The 13,206-nt window shown below is 41.6% G+C and overlaps 1 protein-coding gene across 1 annotated transcript in view; it reads right to left on the bottom strand.

The window, feature by feature from the left end:
* Positions 1-13,206, bottom strand: part of LDLRAD4 (low density lipoprotein receptor class A domain containing 4) — a 610,108-nt gene that overhangs the window by 286,596 nt on the left and 310,306 nt on the right. Inside the window, exon 5 of the mRNA XM_023724825.1 lies at positions 9,413-9,553. Within this exon, the coding sequence (XP_023580593.1) occupies positions 9,413-9,553 (141 nt within the window). The remainder of the gene's footprint in view (positions 1-9,412; positions 9,554-13,206) is intronic.

Here is a 13,206-nt window from a genome sequence, read left to right on the forward strand (position 1 = left end):
CAAAATGAGACTAAAGGGGCACACCAGCACATTGACAAGGACTAGAAGGCAGGAAGGGACACAGAAGCTGGTAATAGGGAACTCAAGGTTGAGAAAGGAGATACTGATACGTCATGGGGTTGTTAACCCATGTCATAAAACAATATATGTACTAACTGTTTAGTGAGAAGCTAATTTGTTCTGTAAACCTTTATCTAAAGTTCAATTTTAAAAAAAAGTATATATAATACCTCGAAAAAACCAAACCCAAACCCGTTGCCATCGAGTCGATTCTGACTCATAGCGACCCTATAGGACAGAGTAGAACTGCCCCATAGGGTTTCTAAGGATCAGCTGGTGGATTCAAACTGCTGACCTTTTGGTTAGGAGCTGAGCTCTTAACCACTGTACCACCAGGGCTCCAATACACTGAAGAAAAATAAAAATTACAGTTACCTATAACCCTAATACCTAATGTAGATATCTAGATAGAAGAGAGTCCCTGGATGGTTCAAATGTTAAGTGCTCAACTGCTAACTGAAAGGATGGAAGTTCGAGTCACCCAGAGGTGCCTAAGAAGAAAGGCCTGGTGATCTACGTGCAAAAAATCAGCCTCTGAAAACCCTATGGAGCACAGTTCTACTCTGACACACACAGGGGTCGCTATGAGTCAGAGTTGACTTGATGACAAATGGTTTGTTTTGGATATTTAAATGAAGAATGGGACCCAGGGTACATTGTTACGGCAGACCAAGGTCCTCAGTCACTACCTGGCATGGACCTCCCTCCACTCATCTGTAGATTTACTCATCATTGATTTCCTCATTCCATTTTACAGAAGAGTTAGGCTTCACTTGTTTTAATGAAACCCCTGTTGTCAGACATTATGGTCTTGGCAACTATGCCCCAGGCGGGTGCTGGGAGGGCAGCATCAAAGCCACTAAAAAACCCAAAACCAAACCTGTTGCTGTCGAGTCGATTCCGACGCATAGCAACCCTATCAGACAGAGTAGAACCGCCCCATACAGTTTCCAAGGAGCACCTGGTGGATTCAAACTGCCAACCTTTTGGTTAGCAGCCATAGCTCTTAACCACTATGCCACTAGGGTTTCCTCAAAGCCACTAGGAGCTGTAAAAGATGGGTCTGCCTCAGAGAGTTTGACTCAGTAGATTGGAGATGTGACCAGGGAATTATTTTTAAAGCTCCTCATGTAATTTAGACTGACATGAATGAGTCACTTTCCGTATGGAGGTGGTCAGAGAAATTAATGCTTGCACCACCATGACCACAGCAGCTAATGCTAACCAAGACTCAGGAAGCCTCCAGTCCTCTGCGAAGGCCCTTGCCACATATCCTCACTCAGAAAGGGAGCACAATGAAAAAACTTCAGAAATTATTTACCTGTTTCCTGGAATGTTACTAAACATCCATGGCTTAGAAACCTATAGAGGAAATGAAATAAAGTCAGAATAAAGCCTTTTCTGAAGAAGGGGAACAACACTACACTGTCCCAGCTGGGGCACATGGGTGGTTCCCACTGAATCGTCGGCATCTGTAAAGAGGGCAGATGCATGCTGTGTTCCTCTGATTCCACTTGAACAGAATCACAGGGCTTTGATACTTGGAGAGCATTGTGGTTCTCCTTGCAAACCCCAGACGGGCAGCAGGAGTGTGGCATCACACCCCTGACATCCTGTCTCGCTGTGGAGAACTCTGGGCCATAAATGGAAATTCCTTATAGTTTACCCAAAGGGTACGATGGTTTATGCTCAAGTGTAAGACTCTAGTGGAGACAACAGACAAGAGTTTTAGGGGGAAATGATGCATTTCTGAAAGACCACTGCAGCTCTGGGTAATCCTGGCAACATTTCTGAGAAGTATCACTTAGAATAGCAGTGGACTTGCTTTCAGGCTCTTAAAATACACGATTTCTATTTTTCCTCTCCAGTGACTGTCTATTCTAGGAATATTTTTTGTCTCTGATTTACCTTTTCTTTCTTTTCTGAAGGAAGAGGCAAAAATCATCTACTTTTCCCTCTGCTGATAGCTCTCAAGACATAACAAGAATGGAAGAAAAAGGTAAAAAATGATGACTGCCGAATTCTAGGTTGTTGAGACTTGCCCAGGTTAAAAGGCTGTGCTACTGTCTCCATTGAGATATGACTAAAGGAGCTACCAGCCCAAATGGTGAATTCAGAAGTCTGAAGGCCAGGGGAGTAGCCTCCCCTTTGCAGTCGCACGACGGGCTTTCAATTTGTGAGATCATTCAAAGGTGGTCCTTCCAAGCTTTACTATATACCCTCTTGGATAATTTTTTTTTCAGTAAAATATACATCTGATGACGATGAGGCTGAATAATGAAGCATCCCTCAGCTTAACTGCAGGCACACCATGGCGCGCTCCATGTCAGTGCTGCAGCTGCACCCACGTCCTATCCCGATGGTCACATCCCCATCTCCAACTGCCAGCCACACTTAACCCGGAGCTTTAGTGAGCAGACACTCACTACCTGCACCATGTAAGCTCTTTCTGGCACCCAGGAAATAGTGATGAATAACAACAACAGTAATTACCCGTGCACTCACGCCCAACTGAGCAGGGCTCTCTGGAGATTTTTATCCAATTTCCCACAGCACTATTAGCAGAGCTGCCAATGGTAAGAACCAGCTCTGGAAAGTTCTCAGAGACTCCTATGAAAATAAAGCAAACTGGGTAAAACTCTAAAACCTCATCAAATTAAGAGGCTGAACCCTAGAAAGTGAACAGTCAATCCTGTTTTGCCGTGGTGTGAGCTGGGTACATTGCCATACAGGACAATACAGGTCAATACACACAAGGGTTATACACCTGTATTCATGGCACATGGAGACAGCTCCTTTCCAAAGCTTCTCTCTGGCCTTCCAGGGCTGTGTCTTGAATTAAAATCCTTCTGCAGTTGCCTGAGCATACCGTTTAGATCAACAGTGTTATCATACTACAACTCTCATTTCATGCTCTCCCTAGTGCCTAATAATAGCCAAATTTTCACTGAAATTGATCAGTAACAGAGAGCCTTCTCTCTTCACGCCCACTGTACTTTCCACCCTCCCACCCCCCAAAGAAGCAGGCCCTGAATTGATTTCTTTCTGACAGTGAAGAGCTGCCCTGACTTCCCCAGCACTTAGCTGGCTTCTCACTGCGTGTCCTCCCTCCAAGATGGCACTCACTCGGGCAGAGAGTGTCTAGACAGTATTCATGGCCCATCTGTCTGGCCCAGCCCACAGAGAGCAAACTCTATTAGGACTGAAACCACGTCCCTTCCTCCTCCTCCCTTTTCTCTTTCCTTTTGAAAAGCAGTAATCTGACACTGAAAATTACTATCATTGTTGCAATTCTCAAAATAGCACTGTCAGACTTTCATTAACATCCACACTAGACTACTAAATATTAAAGAAGTGGATAAATTTCATCGGAAGTGGGGCAGCCCCCTCCACATAAAAGCAGTAACATAATCAAAATGTAAATCTAAGAGGTTGTTTTTATCTGCGCAAATCTAGTGTTACAGCAGGAGGAAATGAAAGCTAAGGGTTATGGAAACTTTCCCTCCTGTTCTCCACCTTTGTTCATCTGAAAAGGCTGAATTACCTTTCAAGACCCTATAAGATTTTAATTGATGAGAAAAATATTCAGGAGAAAAAAAGGCCGCAAGCATAAGGACAGTTGGGAGCTGGCCATGCTGGACAGCCAGGCTACAGACCCCTCCAGGCACCCACAGGAGGCACTGAGGTGGAGACTCTTTGCCAGGGACAACCTGCAACTCTGTCAGCGTAGCTGCTCCCAGAGACTAGAGAGATGCATATCCTGGTCCTCATCTTGTTCCACACACCATCTTGGATCAATTTCACACAAGTCAATCATTGTTTTCCCATGGATTTTTTCTTTTTTTTCCTTAAAGCTTAAAAGGGGGAGAGCAAGCCCTGTCAAAAGAACTCACAACCCTGCAGAACAGCTTGAGTCACCTGAAGTGGCCAGTATCCAGCTTGTGGAAACCCGGAGCCCAGTACCAGCCACCAGGAGGCCTGGTCCCACTCTCCCTGTAACGATAGCATGGAGAACCAGGCTCTCTGAGGCTTCCGACCCTGGACAAGCCCAGGCCCAGTCATGCCTGGCACAGCCGAGTGAGCTGAAGGGGCCAACCTTCTCCCTGGGAAGCCAAGAGGATGAGCAGTCTGGACCAACAGCCCACATCTAGCCACAGGGCCCTCGGCCATCACGGCAGAAAGAGTTGCTCCTGTTCCCCAGTCTTGCTGAGCCTCAGACATAGGAATGCTCATCTTCACAACAAGGGCTCATGTTGTTGTTAGGTGTCATCTAGTTAACTCTAGCTCAATGTCTGAGCCCACTCTTGCACCCACTGTATCAATTCGTCTCATAGAGGGGCTCCTTCTTTTTCGCTGACCCTCTACTTTACCAAGCATGATGTTTTTCTCCAACGATTGGTCCTTCCTGACAACATATCCAAAGTACCTGAGATAATCTCGCCATCCTCACTTCTAAGGATCATTGTGGCTGTACTTCCTCCGAAACAGATCTGTTTGTTCTTCTGGTAGTCCATGGTATATTCACTATTCTCCATCAACACCACCATTCAACGGCATCAATTCTTCTTCGGTCTTCCTTATTCGTTGTCCAGCTTTAACACCCATATGAGGCGACTGGAAGTACCATGGCTTGAGTCAGGCGCGCCTCAATCCTTAAAGTGACATGTTTGCTTTTTAACACCTTAAAGAGGTCTTTTGCAGCAGATTTGCCCAGTGCAATAGGTCATTTGATTTCTTGACTGCTGCTTCCACAGATGTTGACTGTTGATCCAAAAAGAATGAAATCCTTGACAGTTTCAACTTCTTGGCCATTTATCATGGTGTTGTTTATTGGTCCACTTGTAAGGTTTTCACTTTCTTTATATTTAGGTGTAATCCATCCTGAAGGCTGTGGTCTTTGATCTTCATCAGTAAGTGCTTCAAGTCATCTTCACTTTTGGCATGCAAGGTTATGTCATCTGCATATCTCAGGTTGTTAATGAGTCTTCCTCCAATACTGATGCCACATTCTTCTTCATATAGTTCAGGTTCTCAGATTATTTGTTCAGCATATAGACTGAATGAGTAAGGTGAAAGAATACAACCTTGCCACACACCTTTTCCAATTTTAAACCATGCAGTATCCCCTTGTTCTGTTAAAATGATTGCCTCTTGGTCCATGCACTCTTCGTAATGTTATCTAAAATACTGTGATGATCCACACAGTTGAATGACTTCGCTCAGTCGATAAAACATCATTAATAATCAGAACGTGGAACGTACAAAGTATGAATCAAGAAAAATTGGAAGTTATCAATAATGAAATGGAACACTTGAAGATCGAGATTCCAGGCATTAGTGAGCTAAAATGAACTGGTATGGATCATTTTGAACCTGACAATCATATGGTCTACTATGCCGGCAACAATAAATTGAAGAGGAAGGGCACTATACTCATCGTCAAAAAGAACATTTCAAGATCTATCCTGAAGTACAGTGCCGTCAGTGATAGAATAATATCCATATGCCTATAAGGAAGACCAATTAACATGACTATTACACAAATTTGCACAACAATTGAAGATTTTTATGAACTATTTCAGTGTGAAACTGATCAAACATGCAATCAAGATGTATTGATAATTACCAGTGATTGGAATGCAAAAGCTGGAAACAAAAAAGAAGGATCAGTAGCTGGAAAATATGGCCTTGGTGATAGGAATGATGCTGGAGATTACATGATAGAATTCTAAAAGACCAATGACTTATTCATTGGAAGTACATTTTTTCAGCAACAAAAGCAATGACTATACACGTGGCCCACACCAGATGGTTTACACAGGAATCAAATTGGCTACATTTGTGGAAAAAGATGATGGAGAAGCTCAATGTATCAGTCAAGATAAAGCCAGGGGCCGACTGCAGAACATACCATCAATTACAGTACTCATATGCAAGTTCAAGTTAAAGCCAAAGAAAATCAAAGCAAGTCCAAGAGAGCCAAAGTATAGCCCTGAATACATCCCACTTTAATTTAGAGAGCATCTCAAGAACAGATTTGAATCACTGAACACTAATGACCGAAGACTAGAAGAGCTGTGGGATGACAACATACATGAAGAAAGCAACAGGTCATTAAAAACAGAGGAAAGAAAGAAAAGACCAAAATGGGTGTCAGAAGAGACTCTGAAACCTGCTCTGAGTACAGAGTAGCTAAAGCGAACAGAAGAAATAATGAAGTAAAAGAGTTGAACAGAAGATTTCAAAGGGCAGCTCAAGAAGACAAAGTGAAGTATTATAATGAAATGTGCAAAGACCTGGAGTTAGAAAACCAAAAGGGAAGAACACTCTCAGCATTTCTCAAGCTGAAAGAACTGAAGAGAAAATTCACGCCTCAAGTTGCAATACTGAAGGATTCTATGGGCAAAAAATTGAAAGACGCAGAAAGCATCAAAAGAAAATGGAAAGAATACATAGAGTCACTGTACCAAAAATACATGGTTGATGTTCAACTATTTCAAGAACCGCTGATACTGAAGGAAGAAGTATAAGTTGCATTGAAGGAATTGGCAAAAATTAGGCTACAGGAATTCATGGAATCAAGTATCATTGAGATGCTTCAATAAACAGATGCAACGCTGGAAACAGTTGTCTATGTCAAGAAATTTGGAAGACAGCTGCCTGGCCAACTGACTAGAAGAGATCCATATTCATGCCCATTCCAAAGAAAGATGATCAAACAGAATGCAGAAATTATCAAACAATATCATTAATATCGTATGCTAGCAAAAATTTTGCTAAAGATAATTAAAAAATGACTGTGCCTGTATTTCAACAGGGAACTACCAGAAGTTCAAACTGGATTCAGAAGAAGATGTGAAACAAGGATATAACTGCTGATGTCTGATGTCAGAGAATACCAGAAAAATATGTACCTGTGTTCTATCAACTACAAAAAGGCATTCAACTGTATGGATCATAACAAATTATGGATAACATTATGAAGAATGGGAATTCCAGAACAGTTAATTGTGCTCATGCAGAACCTGTACATGTATCAAGAGCCAGTCGTTTGAACAGAACAAGGGGATACTGCATGGTTTAAAATTGGAAAAGGTGTGTGGCAAGGTTATATTCTTTCACCTTACTCATTCAGTCTATATGCTGAACAAATAATCTGAGAACCTGAACTATATGAAGAAGAATGTGGCATCAGTATTGGAGGAAGACTCACTAACAACCTGAGATATGCAGATGACATAACCTTGCATGCCAAAAGTGAAGATGACTTGAAGCACTTACTGATGAAGATCAAAGACCACAGCCTTCAGGATGGATTACACCTAAATATAAAGAAAGTGAAAACCTTACAAGTGGACCAATAAACAACACCATGATAAATGGCCAAGAAGTTGAAACTGTCAAGGATTTCATTCTTTTTGGATCAACAGTCAACATCTGTGGAAGCAGCAGTCAAGAAATCAAATGACCTATTGCACTGGGCAAATCTGCTGCAAAAGACCTCTTTAAGGTGTTAAAAAGCAAACATGTCACCTTGATGATGAAGGTATGTCTGACCTAAACCAGGGCATTTTCACTTGCCCCATATGCATGTGAAAGCTTGGACAACGGAAAAAGGAAGCCAGAAGAAGAATTCATGGCTTTGAATTGTGGTGTTGGCTAAGAATATTGTATATACTATGGATTGCCAAAAGAACAAACAAATCTGTTTTGGAGGAAGTACAGTCAGCATGCTCCTTAGAAATGACAATGACAAGACTTTGTCTTGCTTACTTTGGATATGTCAGGAGAGGCCAATTGCTGGAGAAAGACTTCATGCTTGGTAGAGGTTCAGCGAAAAAGAGGGAGTCCCTCAATGAAATGGATTGACACAGTGGCTGCAACAATGGGCTCAAACATAGCAAAAATGGTGCAGGACTGGGCAGTGTTTTGTCCTGTTGTACATGAGGTCACTATGAATCAAAGCCAACTTTATGGCACCTAACAACAACAGCAAGTTTCCTCCTCCTATCCTCTCCCTCTACTCTCTAAGTTACTTTGTACGCAGCAGGAAACCAGGAGAGATAGTGTCAGCTGTGGGGACCCTTGCTGCATCCGGGTTCCTGCATGACGCAAACACAGTACTGACAATTGCAAAAGGCTACTGACAAAACAGTGACCAGGGGAAAACATGGACTGAATACCAAGAAAACACACACTTACCTGAAATTATCTTTTCAAATTATAGTGGTGGGACTCTAAGAACACTCAGTGTAAGAAACTGAACTTACATAACAGAAAACCATGAGGAAACCATTTGTACTACTGTACTCTTGAATTTAGCAAGCATGAATAGGAGACTTAAAATTTGCCAAGCACAGTACTTTTCTGAGCTTGCCCCTCAACAGGAAAGTACAGTAGGAATAAAGAAAATACTTTCTTTTAAAATAATCCCCTCCCATTTTCATATTTGCAGCTTTGGTATTTATGTAGTGTAATTTCCATAACAAAAAATTTAAAAATCAGAATTATATAAATATAACTGCACAATATAATGTTAGTTACCCCGGGAAGAGAAGCTGAGTGTATCACGCAAGTCTCTCTAAGAAGATCCCATGACACGGGTTAGTGATGCAAACTTTATTCCCAGGGCATGCTACTGCAAAAAGGATGCTTGCCCTCCGTCTGCTTCACCTAATCCAAGGAAACACAGAAAATAAACCACTTTTCCTAAGAGAAGTCCAGCAGTGTTTCACAATTGCCTTCTTTCTCCTTCCTCTTCACAAAAACCATGAGATCAAAAATCAATGAACTTCAAACTCTGTTTTCACATTTTCAAGTTCAGGAAATGCTTGAAACCTCACCGTTGGGGATTCACACATGTAAAACCTCAGTTAGGTTGTTCTCCATCCAGTGTCAAATGGAAAAACACATTGCCAGGACCTTCTTAAAAAGTCTCATAGAATTTTTTCTACTTTCTTATTTCAATTACAGAATTAATTCTGGGCCCTTCACAGATCTTCCTTTGCTTATTTAAAATGACTTTCTGAGTGACCACTCTTAGTAAGGTCTGAGGGCTGGTTTGGAGAACATTAAAGTCAGTGTGTGAGGTCTTGAAGCTTGTCAGAGCTTCTCAGGTCAATAACAAAAGACGATTCAAAACACATGGCCCCTAACCACCCCTGAGAATAGCTTTCTGCTTTGAGACACACTATCTTTCCATCCTAAAAGAAGAAAACATTTTCTTTATGGAAACATAAATCCCTTTCCTTAACCAGAAAACAGCACCCTTTCCATTTGCTGCACAACTGAACTCTTAACGATTTCAAAAACACGATCCAGTGTGGAAGCCCCATAGGCAGGAGGGACTTACAGCTGAAGATTCCGGGGGGTGGATGTTCAGTCACCAGGAGACAGTTTTCCTCATCACTATTGTCCCCACAGTCGTTCCGTTGGTTGCAGACCAGTGAACCAAGATACAAGCACTTTCCGCTGGTGCAGGTGAATTTGCACTCTGGAATGTAAACATAAGGTGGTCACTGCATGCTTGTTGCTTTGTGTGCATTTTCCTGTTGAGTGCCATGGTGGGATTCAGTCCACCTGGAGACTCCAGGAAACCAAGCTCAGGGAAGGGCCATCTCAGGGAGGATCTTCCTACTACAAGGTACCCGGGTGGAACCTCATGCACGCCTCAGGGGCTGAGGAAGACACCTCTCTAACTAAGTGCCCTGGAGCGCCCACACGTATGCCTCAGGGGCTGGAAAAGACCCTTCTCCTGTGGGAGTACCTCATGTGTGCCTCAGGGTCACACAAGGGCCCAACAGCACTCACCCACAAGTCTTTCCCTGCTCTGCCCAGCGAGAGTCACAGCTGTGGGGCTTTACTCTTTTGCTTGGAGACACCGCTGGCAGTGTCTTGCCCCCAAAGCTGGGGCACACTCAGCAGTGGCAGCTTGTACACTAGCAGGACTTTGGGGCTCAGCCTCAACAGAAATAAGCTCATAAATTTTATCTTCAGTTTGCTACTGGCTTATTGCGAAGGTCTGGGCAAAATATCTGACTTCTCTGGTATTTATCTAACACCGGAGAAAAGCAGATTTAACGCCAGTGGTGGTAGCATTGATTTTAAACATGTAAAACCTGGGGAATCCTGTTTGTGCTCTCTGCTACCCAAGAGCTTCCCACACCAAGGGACTTGTTGATGAACAATAAAGACAGGCCAGACCCAAACTCAAGTCCCTGCAGGTCACACCAAACATAAAAAAAAACCTTTGCTGTCAAGTCGATTCTGACTCACAGCGACCCTATAGGACAGGGTAGAACTGCCCCATAGGTATCCACGGCTGAAATCTTTATGGAAGCAGAGTACCACATCTTTCTCCCACCAAGTGGCTGGTGGAACAACTGGTGGGTTGGAACCACCGACCTTTCCATTAGCAGCCATAGTGCTTAACCACTATGCCACCAGGGCTACCGAACGTAGGGTCTCTAAAATCTGTAGAAACCAACATTTGAACATGGAACTCATTTTTATAAGTCTTTTAAAATAAACTTACAACATTCCTAGCCATTAAAGGAATTAAGGATAAAGGAAATCACATAATTATACACATGCGGACATACAAAATCCATGCATGTCTCACATCTTACACTGGCTGTGCCTGTTCTCTAGGGAAGTGCCCACAGACTGTGGACAGGATGGCAGCAGCGCACACCCACTGGAAGGGCGGGGTGGAAGGAGCCCTGGGAGAAGCATGAGAACACCTGGGTCCATCTTGCCCTCCTCTGACTGGCTGACTCTCGAGTTCTCTTCTCTGTGCTAGTCTTGGTTTGTCTGTCTGTGAAATGGGTGGCAGGCCTGGATCATGTCCAAGCCCTCCCACATCTGGAAGTCCACTATTCAGATAAAGGTTGAAGCACATGGTCCACACCCCTCTTCCAGTTACACTGCACTGGAGATGTCACCCATTTCTGTGGGGTTCACTTTGTCACCTGCAAAAAGAATAGCCCCTTACTTGTTGGAAAGAGAAAGTATTTTTGCAAACCGTATGAAGAAGGCATTACAATTCTCCATTTGTTCATGTTCTCCTGAAAGAGTGTAGAGAACATCACAGCTGGAGGCCCTGACCTAGTTTCGAGTGACATGTGCGCATGACCCAGAGGTGACTCACCAACCTTACCACTTGAGCTTCCTGCCAGTTAGAAACCCAGCTGCTGAGGGGATCTGGTAAGGGCTCTGCTGAAGCCAAACCCTTTCTTCCCATACAGTGCAAATACTGCAATATAGCTATTTGAAATCAGTTATGAGGTGATTTTTTTTTTAACTTAATGGAAAAAAAGGATGTCAGAAAAAGAATTTATCTTCCTTTCCAAAAAAAAATTGGACTTCATCCAGTGACAAGGGCCAGAAGGCAGAAGGGGACAAGGAAGCTGGTGATAGGGAACCCAAGGTTGAGTAAGGATATTGTTGATGTGTTGTAAGATTGTTAACCATTGTCATACATAGGGCAACATTTGTAGTAACTGTTAAATGAGAAACTATTTTGTTCTGTAAGCCTTCACATGAAGTACAATAAAATATAAAAAAAAAAATTGGACTTCAGATTAATACCAAACATGAAAAGTACATTAGCCAAAAATAGGTATTTCGATATCGTTGAAATGGTGATTGGGGTAAGAAAGGGAATAATAACCTGGACTGATTCAAACTCCAACTGAAAGGTCAACCATTGCTGTGGCTGGAAAGAATCTGAGCTTAAACTATTATATGCACGTTTGTGTGGAACTTTAAACCAGCAGTGAAAAAAAATCACATCAAATAGACTTTAAGAATCTACTGTAAGAAACAAAGAAAGACATTATATAATGATAAAAGGGTCAATTCACTAAGAAGACATAGCAATAATAAATATTTATACATCCAACATCAGAATTCCAAAATTTATAAAGCAAGCTCTAACAGCATTAAAGAAAGAAATAGATCTACAATAATAGTTGGATATTTGAATATACCACTTTCGATGATGGATAGAACAACTAGAAAGAAAACCAATAAAGACATAGAAGACCTGAATAACCCTATTAACCAACTGGACCTAACAGATGTATATACAACATACCATGCAATAGCAGCACAATACACATTTTTCTTCATGAACGTGGATCAGTCTCAAGAACAGATCATATTATTTTAGGCCACAGAACAAACCCCAATAAATTTAAGAAGACTGAAATCATAAAAGGCATCTTCTCTGACCATAGCAGGACGAAACTAGAAAACTATAAGAGAAAGAATAAAGAAAAAAAATGCACGGAAACTAAATAACACATTACTAAAAACTATTAGCCCATAAGAAACCATGAGTAAAATTAAAAAATAGTGAGAATCAAATGAAAATGGAAACACAAAATGCCAAAATCTTTGGGATGCAATGAAAGTAGTGTTCAGTGGGTAATTTATTGCACTAAATGCCTACATTAAAAAAGAAAGATCTCAAATCAATAACTTAATGCAAAAGCTTGAACAAATGATAAAAGAAGAGTGAAAGAAGCCCAAAGCTACCAGAAAAGGAAATAATAAAGATAAGAGCAGAAATAAATGAAATCAAAAACAGAAAAACAACAGAAAGAATCAACAAGATCAGAACTGGTTCTTTGAAAGGATCAACAAAATAGACAAACCACTGGCCAGACTGACAAAGGAAAAAAATGAGAAGATGCAAATAACCAAAATAAGAAATGAAAGTGAAGACATTACAACAGATTCAACTGAAGAGGATCTTAACAGAATACTATGAAAAATTGTACTCCAACAAATTTGAAAACCTAGATGAAATGGACAAATTCTTGCAAACACACTACCTACCTAAACTAACACCAACAGAGGTAGAAAATCTAAACAGACCCATAATTAAAAAAAAAAAAGAAAAAGAGATTAAAGATGTCATCAAAAACTCCAAACAACAACAACAAAAAACTCAAGATCAGATGGCTTCACTAGGGAATTTTACCAAATATTTAGAGAAGAGTTGGGACCAATCCTACTCAAACTCTTCCAAAATATAGACGAGGAAGGAATATTCCCTAACTCACTCTATGAAGCCAGCATTGCCCTGATAGCAAAGCCAAGAAAAGATATCACAAAAAGAGAAAATTACAGACCAATATC

Source organism: Trichechus manatus, unplaced genomic scaffold, assembly GCF_000243295.1.
Source record: "Trichechus manatus latirostris isolate Lorelei unplaced genomic scaffold, TriManLat1.0 scaffold00262, whole genome shotgun sequence".
Taxonomy (NCBI): Eukaryota; Metazoa; Chordata; class Mammalia; order Sirenia; family Trichechidae; genus Trichechus; species Trichechus manatus.